Raw genomic sequence first — 21657 nt, forward strand, 5'->3', positions numbered from 1 at the left:
ATTATTTCTTGTGCCTTATTCTGTATAGGTCTATCAAATTTTGCGGCTAACAACGTATGCACAAAAATCCATTAATCAATTATAAATCGAATATGTTGTAAATTAAATTCAAATTTTGTGTTGCATTGACGCAAACCGCTATGGAAGTTTATTTAATAAGCAGTGTATGAAATTCTGAGAAGCATGATAGTAGAAAATTATGTTACGAAAACAACAGTGAACTGAAGTAGATAATGAAGAGAAGGAAGTGTTCGATTATTTGGATTATAAAAAATAATTAGAAATTACTAAAATGATCTAACGATATTTCTAAAAATATTATTATCATGGAGGGTAGAGAGAAGAGTGAACATCTGCTTGCCTTAAAGGGTATGCTGTCTTTTTGAAATAAGAAGATTAACACAGTGTTCTATGTGAACCGGTATTGAAGTTGGCAAAGGGGGCAATGTACGATATATTGCAAAACATATAACACTTATTTTGTCACTTGTGTTGGATAAACTATACAAGACGCGCTCCACCTGAGCATTGATAAGTAGGGCGCTTTTAGAGAGTATAGTAGAGTAGGGTAGGGTAGAGTAGAGTAGAGTAAGATAGAAGTAAGTAGGGAAGGGATTAGGAACGGGTTAGCTTAAGGTTAGGTAAGTTTTGATCCATTTTCATAAAATTATTAGAGTGTAATTTCTCGTTTCTGAGTGAGTATACCTGCTGGCGTTGTAAAGTTAACCCCTGTGTTTAGTTGATCAATCTGGCCCTACTTCATGAGTGCAAGAGGGTTATGAGCTACATTTCATTTTTCTCTCGCACTATGTTGGCACCATATAATGACTACTTAAATGTTGCTTCATATAATGGCATTGGTAGAGCAGACGGTTCTACCAAATTTTGACACGTTTATTACATTTTCAGGTTAGGTTAGAGCGTGCAGTTTTACTATACGGATCCATAGTATAAGTAGGAACAGATTAGAAGCCCGCAGGGGTTCGTTGGGTTCTGTTCTCGACATTAAATGGCAAATAAAAGAATTCCACCCATTTTTCCGTGCATTTTACAATCTGTGGATCCGTATAGTAAAACTGCATCGGTTAGAGTTTTGTAGCAGAACATGCTTTATTACTGCTTGCAGATTGACTTCAGAAGGGCTCAGTATAAATATAGCGTGGACGTATGGCATAAAAAACTAGAGTGTATAAAACACGAACCAACTTGTACTAGGTAGTTACTAAAAACAAATGCTATCCAACCGGGTCAAGGCAGGAGCGCAACTGTGGGTGCGTCCGTAGGCGCGTCAACGACGGGGGTATACGCATAAACGAGGATAGCGGAAGAGCATTCTTACACATACAGTACTTTCTGAAAATCCATTTCAATGTGCTGTGCACTGACAGTAATTACTTATATTCACACTCTCATTTCTTCATGAAAAATGTTTCATATAGTATTTTCCGTATAAATTTTGTATGTGGTAGAACCGTCTGCCCGAGTGAACCCTATATAATTTTCCTTTTAATTTAAATTTTTTAAAAATATGTTGGTTCAATTTGCTACATAATCCAGAGGAGAGCAGGAGCTGGAGGAAGTGAAGACAGGACCAGGGCACTGAAGGCCAGTAATGACTGTTGTTTGCTGTTAGTTACTCTTGAGGAAATGCATATAAGATGTTGCAATGCTTCCGTTGTAATATAGAATTACGGTACATGATAATGGAGCTTACATCACTGTCATTTGTATCTTGCTTGCATAGAAGTTACCGCGACATTGAGCAATGTATCTTACTTTTTTTTTTTTTTTTCTTCAAATCTTTCCTTCAGATTGCAGCATTACACCTGTGGAGTATAAAAGTAAATAGCCTGTTTGGGTAAACTATACAAGCGAGGTTCCAGTTTGTACCCTTGCACAGACACGAACATTAGTGTTACTGAGAAAAATATCTTATTAGTAAATTTAAAAAAAAAAAAAATCTTTATGCGCACACCTACGTACCCTATCGTGCCTCTCTGTATGTATGCTCCCGACGCGGCCTTCAATACCAGCTGCGTTAAATCTACACTACTGGATTTTTCTCTTAAGAACGTTTTCGTATACTGATTAACAATAGTCCGTCATACAAATGGAAATGACGGTTTAAATGACTACATATCCAAGAGGACTATAATGCATTACTTTCCACCGGCGAAGTACTTCTGCACAGTGCAGTAAAGCTGTGTTTATATTCACTGGTCTTAAACCATAACAAGTGCTATTACGCGGTTATAGTGATTTGAGTGCATATGAAAGACGATTATATTAGATATTATTTTCAACATGTAGAGGATTTCAACACAGTGTAAAAATCCTGTATTTTATGTTTACAATTGTAGCATTACGGTGTGGAACCATTAGATGTACCATAAAAAGTCTTATAACTATGAAAATCATATGTAGGTGCTTGTAAATACAACATATAAGCACTAACTAAACCTATCTGTTCTACTGATCCAACTCTACTAATCTAATCTACCACTATGACCTAACCGAACCTATTGATTTAATGTAATCTTCCCTACTGTACTATATCATGCTGGTGCATGTTTCTTGCATCAATGATCGTTTTCATGACATTAGTTTGCACGCATATTATCAGTCAGTACGTTTACGCTATTATTTGCGTATGTGCTAAAGAAATTGCAGAGTGAAATGAGCTCCTTGTGGCTAAGGGACTTTAAGTTAAGCTATAAGTCCACTCTCATATGGCCTCGCTGCTGGAAGGATTTAACTCAAAAATCAAACAGTGCGACATGTCTTACCGAAACATTTAAAGCCATGAAGTGTGAGAAAAGTTGTGGTGTTATTTGACGACCTATTCTCAGTCTGCACCGCTAGTTCTATTCTAAGAAATAATCTGTAAGGCATTACAAGAGAACTTCATGATGAAGAAACAATTGCATATAATAGGATAACAGGTAATAAGAAAGCAGGTCATCAATTCCACGACACATCAGTTTGCATGCATATTAAGAATTTGTACGGAATCATTTAATCATGCATCAGGGTAATAACAGTCCAGAAGATCTTAGGGGAATCGTTTAAAACGTGGAAATTGAAAGAAAAATGCTTTCCGAATTTGATGGACTTTTCTTAATCTGCACCTGTTTTTTGTAGTCTACATTTTGTGGTGAAGTTGAATAAAGTGAAAAATTGAATTTCAAAAACCAGTATAATTACATTGAAGAATTTAAAACAGGAAGTAATTTATGTTACTTGGTTGACTCAAGTCGAGGTAAACATTTAGACCGCGGGCACAAGATTAAAATAAGTTGATTTTTCCACGAATTATTTTACCAAAGACCTATCAGGAGGCTAGGCATTGTGTATTGCTGGAGTTCATCAATCTTCCAAGGCTTATCTAAGTAACAAAAAATTTTTCAGTTATATTTTTTGCTCTTAACGAACTATTATGTAATAGTTTGTTTGTTTGTTTTTCTAAGGATTGAAAAGATAACCATTATGTGAGTGAGTCCACAAATCAATGTAAAACTTCTTTAACAGTCGTTTACCGACTATAAACACACGGAATCAGTGAAACATGTATTGTCATGTTAATAAAACAGGTGTTTCAGTGGAGTTCAAAGGTAGTATTTCATTATACAGTTCTTAATATATTTCACTGGATAAATGTACATGTATAATAAAGTCAGTCTTACTATTAATGTAAAAATTATTTCACTTTAATATCCTTCACAACTTACAACTAACTTCCCTTCCCTGTTTGTCATTGCCTAAATTCTTTAAATATTGTACTGTTTTCCCTCTAACAATAGTAATTCATATTTTAAATCTTGTGTCTTTGTGTTAGATGTCATTGTAATAATAGCTTTATATTTTCTCTTTTCTAGTGATGCGATTAACACGCCCAACCCTGTATAGTCCTGTAATAGTGACATCGGATGCACGTGATTTGCCGGGGAATCTTCTAAATAACGATCTGAGACAAGACATCACATCTGTCGTTGGCATTGAAACACTTGCTGTTGGCCAATTTTTGTTGCTTCCTCAAAGCTTTGGGTATGTTAAATACTGTTAGTAATGGGGTTTAATATAATAGCATATAGATGCTCTGAGATGCGTATTTGTACATAGAAAAGAACTCGCCTTCCATCCAGTGCTACTGTGTCGCTGTTGTTAAAACTTCATGATCTTCAATATTTCGACCACGCGCTGAGTCGTGGGCGTGAACACCCCTACTGCAATCTGAAGAAAATACTTAGACATTATATTGCTTTTCGTCCTGTAGTAAAGAAAACACTCAGAGTATTCAAAAAGTACTTGAAATGTCATAACACTTGATGGTTTATGCTATGTCCATTCACTTTTAAGATCTGAAAGTAGTACTGGAAGAGGATTTGTCTTGTTATGAAACACTTCCACTTTTTAGTAACATCTTCCACTGAATGTACTGTGTCATTTATGTAGAAAACTTGTTTATGGATATTAATACGATATTTTTAACGAAGGTTTCTACATAAAGAGTTTTAACAGGGATACAGGAGCACCAGATGCTATATGATATTCATAAAGAAGTTTTGTACATAAGAGTTTTAACAGGGATACAGTAACTGAGTTCTTTCTTGAGATCAACTTAGTACATATAATATTTATAAGACAAGAAACGTCTTACTTGTCATCCGTGTAATAAATTATATTAAACTCTTTCGACGCTTTTGATCTCTTCCTCGGTGTTCTAAAATTCAGACATTTCATAATAATTACCAGTGTAATTGGAACATTTTTCAGTACTCAAATATACACTTTCCAGTCTTGCGATGGTTTTCAGTAGAAACATTTTTAGCAATATTGACCCTCATGCCTAGAAAGCGTGGACTCTCATTCTTAAAAGATATTTTATTCGAATATTTACTAATGGATGCTGTAGGTTACGTATTTCATAAATAGGTAACTGTGTCTCCAGACGATAATTGTAGTTTATATAATTCGGTTCTCACTGGACCTTCTTTAATAACACTAGTCAACAAATTTTAATTTTTTTCTGCCATATGACAGAAAATACCTTATCTTAAAGGAACTTTGGCCGCTGAGTTCGAATCTGCAATCGGTTTTTCTCTATTACGCACAGTTTTCCTGTGACAGAGGAATTTTCGGGAAATTTCCTTTTTTCTTCATTTTTGTACCTCTAGCTCGGGTACCCTTAGGCATATAAATATACAAATTATATTCTAGGTTAGCTTGATTTATACTTAGTAAACCCTATAAGTTTCATCTGAGTCGCATCATTCTTCATTGAGAAATAAATATATTTCTCTAAATATATGCTATGTGTACTGTCCATTTTACCATATACAATAGGTGCAGACTAACTGCACCACGGTAACTTCCACGGGAATTACAATATAAGCAAGGTTTATACTTCATTGGATTTGTAATGAAACATACTTTACAATGATGTATACACCATGTCCGCCATTTTTATAAGAGGGAAATTTTCTGAAACCGACATGAACAATTTTCAGGTTACTATATAATGCAAAATTCCCTCTGTGCATGTACAAATATAGATGGTTTAATGGATGCACTAGGTTTCCAACACATCCCTGAAGAATGGAGGTTGTTTATCGACTCCTCTAAAACAAGCCTTAAGGCTGTTTTGCTACATAATGGGAACACTAAACCATTAATTCCAATGGCATATTCCGTAGAGATGAAGGAAACTTATGAAAGTTTGTCTGTGTTGTTAGCTGTGATACATTATAACAAGTACTGTTGGCAAATTTGTGGTGATTTAAAGGTCATTGCTATGTTACTGGGGCTTCAGGGAGGATTTACCAAATACTGTTGTTTTCTTTGCTTGTGGGACAGTAGGGCAACTGAATCACACTACATTCAAAAAGAATGGTCCCCAAGAGAAACATATATGCCAGGGAAACACAATGTTAAGTATTCTCCCTTAGTTAATTCAGAAGAAATTCTGCTGCCGCCTCTACATATAAAATTAGGCTTAATGAAAAACTTGGTTAAGGCCATGGACAAGAATGAAGAATGTTAAGGCGTACCTTAGAAGTCAGTTTCCAAAACTTAGTGACGCGAAAGTAAAAGAGGGGATATTCGTCGGGCCCCAAATTCGGAAACTATTAAAGGACAACATCTTTGAGACAAAGTTAAATAATGATGAACTATCCGCCTGGATAGCTTTCAGTAAAGTGGTGTATGGATTTTTGGGAAATCATAAGGCAGAAAATTACCGTCAATTGGTTCAAGAGCTTTTGGATAGGATGTAGAATGTCCCTGAAAATTCACTTTCTTCATTCCCACTTGGAATTTTTCCCGAGAATTTAGGAGCTGTAAGTGACGAACAAGGGGAACGATTCCATCAGGACATTCAAAAAATGGAGCAACGTTATCAAGGTAAATGGAAACTCATATGATGGGCGACTACTGCTGGTTTTTAGTTAGAGAAAGTGACTGGCACTACAAAAGGAAGAATTAATTGTAAGTACAAATGTTTTATTTACATACTTTGTAAAGCAGTTGTGCATTTGATCCATTGTGAGTTATTGATATTTGTTTTTGTAGGTCAATATTAATTTTTTGTTTACTATCTTGAATAACGTTTAAAAGGCGTGGAAACTAAGAATTTTGTTGTATACTTTTGGAGTTAAAGATCAGTTTTTCAATAGGATTAATGTGGCGCAATTCCCGTTTCTGTATCACTATATGAACAGTGACATGAGACAAAAAATCTACTTTTTTAGGGAATTTCCCGAAAAATCCCTCTAGAAGTTCCCTCTTATAAAAATGGCGGACATGGTGTATACATTATTGTAAAGTATGTTTCATTACAAATCCAATGAAGTATAAACCTTGCTTATATTGTAATTCCCGTGGAAGTTACCGTGGTGCAGTTAGTCTGCACCTATTGTATATGGTAAAATGGACAGTACACATAGCATATATTTAGAGAAATATATTTATTTCTCAATGAAGAATGATGCGACTCAGATGAAACTTACAGGGTTTACTAAGTATAAATCAAGCTAACCTAGAATATAATTTGTATGTTTATATGCCTAAGGGTACCCGAGCTAGAGGTACAAAAATGAAGAAAAAGGGAAATTTTGGGGGAAATTTCCCGAAAATCCCTCTGTCACGGGAAAACTGTGCGTGATAGAGAAAAACGGATTGCAGATTCGAATTCAGCGGCCAAAGTTCCTTAAAGATTAGCATTCTTCTTTCATGTGGCAAAAATCTTGTTGACTAGTGTAATCTTTGGTGTAGTTGCCCTTGGTGCTACCTTAAATAGTTAACTTCGAAGAAGATTTCTCTTGAAGATTTAGAGGAACACATGATCATCCGAAAACATTACGAAAGTTGTGATATCACTTGTTACTCCCTACTCGTATTCCCTGTTCATAAACATTCAAATTTATTTATGAATCTTACTGGTTGTATTTAGACTAAACATGTATGTAAGACGTGTTCGTTTCGCGTCTGAACGTGTCCACTTTGCTAGTAATTCCAACTTTTGTCGGGCGCTAATGTCCGTCCATATTTGGAGTACCACGTTCTCTAATTGCAAGTGTATATATGTTTTGACTGCTGGTGTTGCCTTTTGTATAATACAAAATGGTCTTTGCGTTCCTCATCGTAAAAGAACAAAGGGAAAGATCATAAATGTATCATTTCGTGGATTCCCGTGTGGTATTAATTTAAGGAACAAATGACTGAAAGCTATTTCTCCACAAGGTGCTGGTTATAATGAACATTAGCAATCGTCGGACTCTAGTGTAGTGTGCAGCAGACATTTTCAATTAGAAGATTATATAAAACTGATCGTAAACAACGACTACTAAAAACAGATAGTATTCCATCAATGTTTGAAAATTGTCCTATTATATGCAAGAGAGAGTAATGTCCCCAAGGAGGCATTTGAAAAGAAATGTCGTGCCTGCACTTCAGACTACTGGCGCTCAAAGAACTAAAAGCGGCTCTACTTCTGTTGTTAATAACAATCCAAACCAAATCAGTAATGGTACTAACCAAAATTCTAATGAACCCACATATAGTATATCAAAGAGCTACAACTGTAAACACACAAATAATAACTCTTGCACTTTAAATCTAGACAAATCCTTTCTTTGAAACGTGTTAAAGGTAGAGTAAAAGTACTAAGAGCCATAATTAAAACTGAAGAGAAAATGTAATGAGCTTACTAATGAAACTGAAATCCTAACTATTCCTGCATTAGACTTTGCAGTAGAGAAAGGCGATGTTAAAACCATTTTTCGTAAAGAACAGCTACTGTATAAGCAATTCGTCAAGCAAAACATGAATGGAGTGAGCTTGGTATTCGGTACTGTGCCTTATGGCAAGGAGGTTTCGTCTGCTTGTGACTTTTTTCGTGATGTGCACTGCTGAAGATTCCCAGTAGATCTACGTTTAAACGTTACCTGTTCCAAAGAAAACACTAGGGAGTATCTCATATCGCAGCAACTGTTAAATTTACTTAAGTTTTTAGAAAGTCCTTAATTCGACCTATTGACTATTTGACCACAACTGTAGTATCTAAGATCTAGTAACTAATACTGGAGAAGTCCATATGGGTGGGTTTGAGGGAAGTAATGCACAAGAAGGTAATACCGCAACACATAACACGTTTCGCATTCCAAGGTCTGGCAACTCAATTCACTATTCCGGTACAGTACTATTTTACCAACAAAATAACGAATGCAACTCGACGATTCTTTTTATCGTAGGGTATTGTGGTATAATTAAAATAATTAGAAACATTTTGCTGGATTCAAAAACAACGCTTGTAGAAGTAGGTCATGAAATCAGTTGAAAATATCTCAGAATGCTTTACGAAATTCAAAAGAAAGAAGTATAGAAACCGTTCGAGTTTTTATCAGAGAGGCATCTGAATCCTAGTAATTTTGAAAAAAGATAAATGTGAAAAGAGCCATAAATGTGTGCCCCGAAGTTCTTGAGAGGACTATTTGACATAGGCGGTTTTCAGAATTGTGGTGTAACTTTTTTAAAGAAAATCTGGGGAAATGGTTTAAAATTCAGATTTCAAATGTAAAGAACACGAATTATTATTCGCTTCCGTGATATAACATCAATGCGTTTTTTCGAAGTTACTGATTCTCAGGCCCGTATTTATATATTGTGCACCCCTGTGCTATAAATAATTTGCCGCCCCCGTACAAAATGTGCCTCCCCTCCCCGAAAACGACCAATAATAGTGTTGAATTCATAGTTTTCGAGGTCCTGAGTTTAACGGTATCAGTTTTCATGATGTTCAAATTCATCTTCACCCCTTGGGTGAGAGTGGGAGAGGATTACTTTTTAAAAATAAATCAGATTAGTTAGCTAATGAGTAACTACCGTAATTAGAGCGAATTAAACACATTAACATATTTTCTCGAGCTTGCGCGGGACTCTGCGGGTTGTTAGTTTTAAATATTACTTTATTGTGAATCTCTTAAAAAAATCAAAATTCTGCTGCCCTGTGCTCGAGCACAGAATAGCACTTACCTAAATACGGGCCTGCTGATTCTAGATTGCAATAGTTAGAAAATAAGACTTGCTTTACTACTTGAGGGAGTAGGAAAATACATTTACGTCTCCTTAAATACAGTTTCTCAGCAAAGCAACTTATGTTACCATAGTACTGACTACAATTTTTGATTCTTAGAGAATAATATTTGTATTTATTGTGTAATAAAGAGTACAAAATAAATAATTTTTAATAAACAGTAGAATTAAAATAGAAATATTATTTAAAAGTAATTAACAAGAAACACAGAGAGCATGATAAGTCATCAATTGCTGTTGCGTTCATTTTTGTAGTCGCTGCCATAACCTAGATTTTTGGGTAATTCAAACTCTGGTACACTGTAATTTCTATGGATGGCAACACTGAAAATTCTTCCGATTCATATTTTTGGTGAGATAAGTTACATTTCATTATCTCTTTTCACTTACAAAAAATTGGCAAAAGAAAAATTGTTAGCTTTTGAAAAATATTTAGTAGTCTGCCCCCTTAAGAAACTGCCATTTGTTATTGAATAGGAGCTTTACGATTTAACTTTAAAATTTTGATGGTAAGCAATTTAGAATGGTCTTAAATGGACAGTATTTTTATATATTTATTATTATTGTATTTTATGTGGATTTGAAATAAGGTAATTTGTTTTGTTATACATTTTTCCCCTCTTCAAATCTATCTTATAATAATATTATGTTTATGAAATAATGTATAATGTTGTATATGAAAGATAATCTAAGTGAGCTTAGTGGTAGAGCGTTCATCTCTAGTGCTTGGGGTCCCGGGTTCGATCCCAGCCCCCGCCAAGTGAACTTTGTGGTGGACAAACACCGTGTGCATGGGTTTCTTCAGGGTTCTCCTTTTTCCTCCCACTTTCTTCATTCCACCATTTCATTCATTACGTATCATCATCGTCTCCTTTAGCCTAACCGGCATAATCGTGGGACGTAAAACTCAAAGATTTCAATTCAACGTGAGGGACAGATTGGAAAATGAGTGGTAAACTTCGAGGTTTGTTCTTATGTGCATTATTTATAATTATGCGAAACAATATGCTATTATGTATTAGGTGTTGAAAAAGATGGGGTTTCGAATATATGCATATGGATAGAAAGCAGCTTAATTAAGAGAACTAGCCACTAGAGGAAATAACAATTATTTCTAGCTAAAATGTTTCTGTGATGTTTCAAGTCTGTATCACATGATAATGGTGTTTAGTTCCTTTACAAGAGAATTGTTTTGAATAGGTGTAAGGCTTGATTTATCTGATACTTGATGTGAAGGAGAAGTACAATTCAGTAATATTCATTAGCCATGAACAACTAACAACTTAAAATTTAAATTATATTTATAACTCTGACACTGCAAATGTTTATATTTACCATGATTAGATAGAAAATTGATTTGTTTGCTAGCTACAGATAACACAAGAATTTTAGGAATGATTAAAAAATCGAGGTTTTTTACAGAATAAGCACATGATACTGAGTTAAGTTATAGCTTGGGTTTGGCTACACTATATGTAGTTCTCCAGATATAAAGCGTACAAGAATTTTTTTTAATTGAAATATGTGGATCTTTTGATTCAACAATACAAGAGTTATATATAAAAGCGTGTGATGCATTTTTTTTAATACTATATTTTGCATAATCTCACTGTTTGCTTATTCATGGAGTCCTGTTCTTCGGATTACTTCTTGAAATACTTCTTAATTCTTTTTTTTTTTTTTTTTTTTTTTTTTTTTTTTTTTTTTTTTTTTGGAAAAGGATAACTTCAGTCTTAAGGTGAAAATTAAGTAGATTAGGTAGGTCTCTACAGATATTTAAATTAGTATGCCTTTTTTACTCTTCTGAGAATTGGAAAACTGTATACAATTTATAATGAGCGTATGGAGTCCACCGACTTAAACAACATCGACTGTTTTTGAAACAACAGTGTTTCTGTATCAGCAAGCAGTAAGGCTTGCGAAATATAGTAGAAAAACAGTAACCCTTGACACACCACACAGGTAAAAATATTGGCTTTTTTATGTAAGTTTATGCGTTAATATGGACGAGGCGTGGCAATTAAATAACGAGACTGGTGTCATAAATGTGATATATTGCAAAGAAAGTTACAATTGACTGTTATCCCCTTCAATATACTCCCCTCCCCTCCCCTATCTATACACCGCTACATACGTGCCTTCCATTGTTCAATACAATGCTGTAGATCAATAGATGTCATCCTGTTCAACAACTCAGCCGTTTTTCGTTTCACCTCTTCCACAGACTGAAAATGTGTTCCCTTCAATGCACTTTTCACTTTTGGGAATAGATAAAAGTTACAGGGAGCCAGGTTTGGGGAATACGGAGGGTGCTCGAGCACAAGAATGCGCTTGGCTGCTAAAAACTGCTTCACAGAAAGGGCATTAAGGTCAAGCACATTGTCTTGGTGGAGGATCCATGTATCGTTCTTCCACAAATCCGGTCTCTTCTTCCTTATTCTTTCCCTCAGCTTGATTAGGACTTCTTAGTAGTAGGTCTAATTTACCATTTGACCTGAGGCACCCATTCAGTCATGATGATACCCCTGATATCGAAGAAAGAAAGAAAAAAAAAACGATGAGCAATGCCTTCACTTTCGAATTGCTAATTCGTGCCTTTTTCATTCTTGGCGATGTGAGAGTCTTCCAGTGCATGGATTGACGCTTAATCTCGGGGTTATACTGGAAGATCCATGTTTCATCGCATGTGATGATACGTGTTAGCAAGTCTGGTTCTGCTTTGAGTCGTTTCGGGACAGTTTTTGCACAAACTTTTGTCATGTTTAAATTGTCATGCAAAATTTGTCTTACTGTCTCTTTGTTAATGTTCATCATGTCTGCGATCATCCGAATGCTCAGACGTCTGTCTTTTCACATAAGTTCGTTATTTTTTTTTAACATTTTCGTCCGTTCTTGAACTCAAGGGCAGCCGGGTCGTTCATCATCTTCAACCTCCTCCCTACCTTCTGAAAATCGTTTGTGCCATTCGAAAACTTGCGCGCGTGACATAGCATTATCACCATACACCTCTTTTGACATTGCACAACATTCCGTCGGTGTTTTTGTCGCTTTCACCAGAGATTTGATGTTAATGCGCTGCTCAACTTTACTGTTCATAATTCCGACACTACTACAGAACACTGTCCCCTTCATACAAGCCTGCAAAGAAGAGAAAAGCTTTCAGAATCATGAAACAAACAGAGGTGCTCATGAAAATTCAAGATCAACTATACATCATTAGCTACCCCCCCCCCCCCCGATCCTGCGCGACAGGAGGTGGGCAGTATCGTTATTTAATTGCCACACCTCATATATATATATATTGATATATAAAGTTATATAATTCGCAGACTGTTGCATTTGATTTGATGTTCCGGTGCTATGGGTGTATAGGACCGTAAATATTTATGAATTGGATGTTTATGTTGACTTCTGTTTTGTAGGAACATTTACCTCGGAGAAACGTTTTCCAGTTACGTTTGTGTTCACAATGATAGTACTCAGTCAGTGAGGGATGTATCAGTCAAGGTACTTATCGTTTGATTTTTTATTATTAATTTCTTAGTACTGTGACGACTAGAAATAAAAATTTTAAGTTGTAAAATATAGTATAGTTGAATTATGTAACATTTCCTAGCAATACGAGGTACCGGCATGCCAACAGAAGTTACATAACTTAAAAAATGCCACAACTCTCTCCCGGATCTGAGAAAACTGAATACAAAAACAATACTGACGTAGGAGTCCCGAGTTCGATTCCCAGTAGGAGCTCGTGTGGTTCGGTTGTCCGTTTCCACGTCTCATATGTCCCCGCTGCTAAAAGAGACGCTAAACTTAAATCAAACTAAACCAAAACAATAATAAAATTATGAGATTGTAAGAACACAAAGGCAAAAATATGCGAGATTCGTATCACCCCTCACTTGTTTCAGGTTTCTCTAAACGAATGGGACATTATACTGTTCGTTGAAGTACATAATGGAACCCATTCAGTGGTTTACAAAGTACACTGTATATGTAACAGCACACATTGGCACGACAAAGCGTAATACTAAAACTAGAATGAAGGAAAACGTTCGGTATTTGAAAGACAGATATAAGTCCACATCATTTGATGTACTAAGGGTAGTCATGTTACGACAATGAAATACTACTTCGATTATAGGTTAGTGAGCAACTGTCTATTGTTTTCTAAAAGCAACATCCTTCATCTTGCTCCGTATAATGTAGCAGCTTGTGAGCTGCTGAAGCTAGTAAGTTAAATTTAAATATCTCAGCGTTTGTGAATACTTTTGATAATATACACATTTTAACAAATACCATATTTAAGGTTTCGATTACGATTGGAATATATAGTATGATGATCTTTTAAACCGCATAGTTACTTAGGTAAATGCTCGAACGGGAAACATATGAACAAATTATGTAACTCCCTCTTCCGAATATATTAGAATTCTCAGGATGTGTATAATGATATAAAACAAATTAAAAGGTACAAGCGAGATATCAATTATCCCGTATTGATTTAAAATTATAGTAACACTTCTTTCAGCACCATTCTTAATTGAAATAAAGTAGTAAACAAAAAGATTTTTAAAAAAAGTATGTAAATATTTGAATTTCACTTTAACCTTGGTTGGTATTTCATTGAAACTTCCCTTAATGAACGCCTCCATAGTAGGGACATATTTTTCTGTTCCAGCAAAATACTTGTATTATTATGGGATAGAACCCTCTTTTTTATAGACACGCAGGTACGAACACAGCCTTCTTTTCTTATCTCTACGTACTGGACATCAATTATTCAAAGTTCATAGGTATTTAGCACAGAAAACACTTTGCACAATTTGGAAACAAATCCGTGATACAGTGCAGTAGAAAGAAAAACCGTTCCCCACAAAGCTCTTTGTCATAAACCAATGAGCTCGTGAACGACGACAAAACAGTTTCAATTTGAACATGAAATTATTTTCTGTGTGCACAATAAATTGTTTTGTTGGAGGAGAATCGTACAGAACCTTCAGTGAGCAAAAACAATCGAAATCCAGTCGTATAGTTAAGAATTCCATGCTGAAGTCAGGGTTTGCCCAAGTGGGCCCAGTCCGAAAAAACCCGCTGGGTTTTTTCGGGTTGGACCCATCTTAAAACCCACCTGGGTTTTTGACCTTTTTGTTAGTATATTATTGGTACAACTAAGGTGATCACATTGAAAGTTATTTTTATCAGATTTTGAACTTTCTTTGGGAGAATTATATGCTTTGACGTTATGGTAGACAACAACATTCAACATAAGACCTTTATAAAGGTCTAAAAACACTGAATGAATGAATAAAAAAAACTCACCTTAGCTTGAGATAATTATAGAACAAATTAATGTGTGGATTATGCTTATAACCTATTTGAAGTAAAATAAGCAATTTTATATTTTAGAAAATACTTTCTGTGAATAGTGTGCTTTCTGACTCGGCGCCGCCGAGAGACGTTATCCCTCATACGTTGACGGTTTTAAGGTCATAGGTGCCGGTACTAACAGTAAATATGTAAATACATTAGTAAAACTATTAGTATTATTTCTTACTATTGATGATAACACAGGTATTCTTCAGTAATACTGGTTTTCCAACAACAACAATTTGGTTCAGTCATTTGTTGCTACCCTTCAGATAAGCATTCTGTAGAATCAACACCAGCAATAGCGTAAAAATTCTTGTCAAAATTACGAAGCTTAATGCTCGGAGCTCCCAAGACTACGTGACGCTTACTATTTTAAGTACTGAATTCAAACTTCAGTATTAATTGAAGTTTCGATGTACAGTAAAGCAAGCTGCATTTTCAGGGAAAAACGTCGTGAAAGAAGAGTTCGGGAAATTCCCACAATTGAACGCACAAAGCATCGGAAGTGAATACTTCAACAATAAAACTATTTATTTTACTCTGGGAGATATTTAATTTCATTTATGACATTTTGAAACATTTACTTTATAAAATATGAATTATAGGCCTATCTTTGTTAATTGTTTAAATGAATTTTCAGAAAAGAACCGTCTTGCAACAAGTGCTCGGTAAATTCCCGTAATTGAACGCACAGAGCATCGAAAGAGAACTTAAACAATAAAACCATTTATTTTACGTTGAAAAATATTTATTTCATATAAGACATTTTGATGAATTATGTCTTTGTTTTAAATTAATATAGTTATTTAGTATTTATATTTGGCGAACGTTACTGAAGCTCCTGAGACTCGATTTACACTTGTTCGTTTGTCTGCTTGTACCACACTTTGTTCAACTTTCGTTCTTTTAAATTTTCAGGATACAAGCTGGAGACATTCTAAATTTGCTGTATAGATTTTTTCGGCTCTCCAATATAACATTTCAAAATGGCGGTCATTTTTTCAAAACAGCAGTGAATAGAAAATTGTTGCAAGTTGTGACAATGACAATCTTGAAATGTAAATCATATTTTAACGTTTTTACCCCAAAGACATTGAAATATTTCGAAAAACCCAATAAAACCCGAAAATACCCCAAAAAAGCACATGGACCCAGGTGGGTCGGCTTTTTCAAAAATACCCAGGTTTTTTCAAACCCTGGCTGAAGTTCTTTTCTTTCCATTGAGATTTGCATCTTACCCTAAACTTCAAAGATAAAGGAACATACGTGGCTTGTTTTACTATAAAATTTCAATGAGGAATATTTTTGTCTTCCACTATTTTTCGAAAATCGCGGTAATTCAGACACTCAGTACAGTATGTCGATATTAGCCTGTGTTCACATTTATAACTAATGTGTTTACTGTTTATACTAAATATAATTACCTCATGAATTTTGTGTAATCTAAATTTTGTAACCTCTGTAACGAACATCTAATCATGTCCCATCGATGCCCGCTATTAGGAGATTTCAGTGTATTGGTTTGCCAAGATTCAATTAATTCCACCTCGTCCTTTCAGTCTTTCAAACATTATCACTGAAAGGATGATCTGTTATGAATATCAAACAGCATAGAGTGCAAATAAGCTTGAACACCCAACTTAAGGGGACTAAACTGAATTACTTATTGATAGAGTGCCCATAAAATTCTCAGCTAAAAAACGGGACAAGTTCCGGTTTTTTTACAACCATGAGAAATGAGAAACAGGTCAGTGCGTATTAGTTCCTGTATACCTTAGCAATACTAATACATTTATATTGTACTATAACACAATATATATAAGCTATAAAATATGAACAGCATTTCACTTACAATGTAGTAGAACATGATGCTGTCTGTATTTGTTCCTTTACCCTAGCTCGAATCCTTGATATTACATTGGGTGAGAAGTTGATTCTTGAACTGAAGAATGCCAAAAGTATTTCTCAGAAGAATCTATCTTCTTGAGAATAGCTTTAGTGAAGTCAATAGGTCAAGTAATTCGATACTTATGAAACAGGAAAGGCACGTTGAAGTTTGTTCAACAAACAACCAACTGCTAAAACCTCTCCTGCCTTTCGGGCAGTATTGCGAATTATAGTTAATTTTTAATGTAGGGAATTCCAATTCAATTCTTGTCTCTTTAAATTATTATTAATACCTTTACAAGGAATTATTAATTATTAATATCTTTACAAGGACTAAAGGGAATGGATTTGTTATTTACTTCTTTCACTTGCATAAAACGGGACAAATACTACTTTTTTCCATCTTCTGACGGGACACGCCGGTGAAACGGGACGGTCAAAACGGAACGTATGGTTGCTCTATTTACTGAGCGTATGGAACACATTTTTAATGCAAATAATACAATGACTCGCCTGTTATGTTCCTTTAATGCATGCAGCCTGTATTTCTATTGAACTAGTGGTCAATCTTCTTCAGGGTAGAAGGATTAAGAGGCCCATTCACGGCGAAATTAAAATAGTGCTAATCTTACAGTAATTATGTGATATCTTCAAATAGATAAAAGGTGATCGAAAAGTGGAACAAGAGTTCGCTACGCAATATTATTTTACATGAGATACCGTTATCACGATTCACTTATCTGCTTTCGATATCCAGCCATTTAAAAAATCGGCATTTGTTTTAGCGTTTCTAAATGGCTGCAAACAGAAAGCTACTAGGTGACTTAATAAAATAATTATCTCTAATCAACATTATAGAAACTTGTAAAATAAAATAAAATCTGAACCAAGTTTAAGTGTAACATTTCCAACAGGCAGACCTTCAGACAAGCTCTCAGCGGATTCCTTTGTCTGGCCATCAGGTGGAATGTGTAGCAGCGGAGCTTCATCCCAAACAGACTGTAGATGAAGTTATCCATCATGAGGTCAAAGAAGTAGGCACTCACATGTAAGTAAGAGTAAGAAAATATAGTGTTTCTTGTTCCTCTTTTTTTTTTTTTTTTTTTTTTTTCACATTAATCGAATTTTCCGTAGTTAGTGTATTTGTCCCCAATACCTTAGTAAACTTTTATATCTACAAGTGAGATTTCATTTCGCAGTGTGAAACTAAGACTTTCAAACTAAACAAATTCAATACTCAAACTTGAAGTAGTGGATCTATAAGTACTGATTGCAATAGAGTAATAAGATTAAAGATAAAGCCTGTTCCTCGAACACTGAATCCATATCAAAGAGCCATTACTCACTATACCGTACTGTTTTTATTCTATGGTGATAAAGGCTGATACCAAATATCATTTATTTCAACTACTTCCGGTTTGAATAGAGAGCCAAAGGAAGACAGAACCTATTCTTGGATTACAAAAAGATGCTTCTTGATATCTTTTATGTTTTTACTCTGCGGAAATCGGTATTGAAACCGGAAATAATAAACACTTCCAGTTTTGGCATTGTGAATAGTCATGATAACTTTGAGATGCAGAATCGTTTGCAGAAAAGCACTTGTCACTATCTGTTACCAAGTTTGTTATATGGCGATAAACGTTGAGATCGGAAATGGCTCATTTTAACCACTTCGGTTTGAATAGAGCTTCAACGGAGAAAATGAAACGCTGAATCGACACGTCTTAATAGCGTTTATCTTTTTTTTCTCTACGGAAATCAGTATTAAAACTGGAAGTAATAGTAAATTCCAACCATTTCTTGTTTCGGTAGAGTGTTGTGGATAATCATGGTATGTCGCCTTGAGACGCTGAATCTTCTGCAGAAAACCGCTCATACTATTTGTTACCGTTTTGTTTCTATAGCGGGAAACGTTGAAACTGCTAATTTTAACCACTTTAGATTTGAGTAGAGGATTAACGGAACAGATGGATCCTATTCTTGGGATGTTGAATACATTGCAAGAAACCACATCTTGATTGAATTTACCGTTTTTGCTGTACGAAAATCAGTATTAACACCAGAAGTAATAATAAATTGGAAAAAAATCTTTAAGTTTTACGTCTCACGGTTATGCCGGTTAGGCTAAAGGAAACGGTGATGATGAATAATGAATGAAATAGTGGAATGAAAAAGTGGGAGGAAACGGGAGAACCCCGAGAAAACCCATGCACACGGTGTTTGTCCACCACAAAGTTCACTTGGCGGGAGCAGTAATAAATTGAAAGCACTTCCGATTTCGGTATTGTTGTGGATACTCGTGAGATGTCGTCTTGAGATGCTGAATCGTTTCTCGTTATTTGTTTCTCTCTCTACCATTTTCGTTCTATCGCGATAAACGCTGAAACTAGGAGTAATAGTAAACTTGAACCACTTCCGGTTGTGGTACACTAATGTAGATAGTCATGGTATGATGAGTTTAGACGCTGAATCGTTTGAAAAAAACTACTTGACGGTCGTTATTTGTCATCGTTTTTGTTTTATGGCTATAAACCTTAAAACCGGAAATGACTAATTTGAACCACTTCCGGCTTGAATAGAGAGTTAACGGAGAAGATGGAATCTATCCTTAGGAGGCTGAATCAATTGCGAAAAACCATATCTCAATATATCTTACCGTTTTTATCTGATACCTGGCGACAGACGGACGGACAAAGCCGTTCTATAAGACCTCCGACATTTATGCATAGTATAGTTTGGAAGTTTAATAATATATATCAGTATATAAGCTTTCCAGATTCATGTCAAGTTGAAAACGAGCGCCTTTCATTCATGCGGTCTCGGGTTCGATTCCTGGTAGAGGAGCTAAGGAATTTGAACATACTACGGTTGTTCTAATTCCACATAAAATTGTAGGTCCATGTCTCATATAGCATTGATGCTGAAAGGGGTGGCTAAACTCCAGCCATCCAATCCAAGCCAAGTTTAGGCTACCATTGGATGATTATTTCTATTACTACGTCCTCGTCATCCATTCAAACGTCCCGCCAAGTGGGCTTTGTGGTGGCTTTATCTTTCTCGAGTTTTTCCCGTTTCCTTTCATTTTCACTATTTAATTCGTTACCATCTTTCTTTGCCTCGGTGCATTAAAAAAAATACTACTTCTACTATAAAAACACATTATATATATAGTATTAGGTTAACATGTATTAGGAATTTCCGTGTAAAAATATATGTGATTCCATCGTCTTTCTTTACAGTCTTGTGTGTGAAGTGAGCTACACAGCACCAAATAGAAGCCGGTTATCATTCCGTAAATTTTTTAAATTCCAAGTTCTGAAACCATTAGATGTGAAGACTAAGTTTTACAATGCAGAGGTAAGTAGCTTAAAACATAACTAACCCTTAGATATTGTCTGCAATTAATAATTGAATGATAGTTCATGTCGAGATGACTGTTTCTCATTTCTTTTGGTATTTTCAGTTTTATTTTAGAACAGAAATATTCCAAGTATATATCCATAAAGTAATACCGTACGTTTATTAAAAATATATATATCAAGAGTGGTTTATATATCAGAAGTGGTTTATATTGTCTAAAAAGTATTCAGCCTTTGGTAGTCAAAATGGAGAAGACATTTTTGATTTGGAAATAACATTGTGAAACCACGTATGCACCGTTTTGTTCCATAAACTTCTGCCATTTTTTTTGTGGCAACACTAAATTCTGTCGCTAAAATACTTCTGTAATTTCAAGTCCAAAAATTGTGACACATGGTTTCACAGGCCTCTTTTAAAATTAACTCTACGCCATTCAGGAAGTTTTGCAGAGACGCGAACAAATAATAGTCTGATGTGCTAGGTTCGGACTATATGGCGGGTGCAATAAAAACTCCCAGACAAGTTCTGGCAATTCCTGATGAGTCGTTAAAAATGTATGCGATCTAGCGTGTCAGCGTGGTATACGACATCCTTTCTGTTGCCAGTTTCGGTTGTTTCTTCTAAATTGTCAAGTCCATTCGCGCTAATTGTCGACTGTGCAGGTCCTAGTGTATCATTCTGCCCGGTGGCAGCAACTCGTGATGTATGACGCCCTTCCAACTCCACCAAATGCACAACATCACCTTCTTGAGCGTCAGTGTGCTTTGCCACGGCCTATGGAGCTTCTCTTCGCTTCTACAATCATCTTTTTTCGAATATTTTTGTAATAGGTTATCCACTTTTTATCAGTCGTAATCAACTGCTTCAGAAATGGTTCGAGTTCGTTACGTTTCATTAGATTCGCAGATAGAAATTCGAGCGAATGAATGTCGAGTCAGAGCATGTAATAGTAGCACCCAAATGTCGAGGGTTTTTTTTTTTTTTTTTTTTTTTTTTTTTTTTTTTTTTTTTTTTTTTTACATAGCTTTTTCCAAACTGTTTATTAATAAATATTAGGCCTTTGGGGATGTCATAACTACTCACATGCCAGTCTTGTTCAATTTTTGGTATATTATCTTTATTTTTTTCTGTGATTGGTTGCCCACTGCGAAGGGCTTCTTGGATATCGAAAGTACTAGAATAAGAGCGACCGAACCATTTCTTGGCTGTTGCTTTTAATAACATACCTTGCCCAAAAAACAGCACAAATTTCTTTGACGGGTCTGCGTAGCATTTGGTTCTTTATCGAAATAAAATTGCAAAATGCAGCACAGTTTTATGGAAAGTTCGCTCATTTTCACGGCCCAATACGTTCGTCTGATACTGGTTCTTAAAATTCCAGGACTCTTTTCGCACATGTACTAGCTTCAACTGTCAGCTGTCAAATGACGTTTGGTCTGACGCGCT

The 21657-nt window shown here is 35.3% G+C and overlaps 1 protein-coding gene across 1 annotated transcript in view; it reads left to right on the top strand.

Moving 5' to 3' along the window:
• Positions 1-206: 206 nt before the first annotated feature.
• The window catches only part of LOC145673419 (trafficking protein particle complex subunit 13), a 62042-nt gene continuing 40591 nt past the window's right edge, over positions 207-21657 (top strand). The window contains exons 1-5 of the mRNA XM_081743108.1: positions 207-369; positions 3876-4044; positions 13011-13095; positions 17763-17896; positions 20091-20208. Of these exons, the coding sequence (XP_081599234.1) occupies positions 327-369; positions 3876-4044; positions 13011-13095; positions 17763-17896; positions 20091-20208 (549 nt within the window). The 5' untranslated portion in view covers positions 207-326. The remainder of the gene's footprint in view (positions 370-3875; positions 4045-13010; positions 13096-17762; positions 17897-20090; positions 20209-21657) is intronic.

The sequence above is a fragment of the Thermobia domestica genome, chromosome 16 (assembly GCF_964235325.1).
Source record: "Thermobia domestica chromosome 16, izTheDome1.hap1.1, whole genome shotgun sequence".
Lineage (NCBI taxonomy): Eukaryota > Metazoa > Arthropoda > Insecta > Zygentoma > Lepismatidae > Thermobia > Thermobia domestica.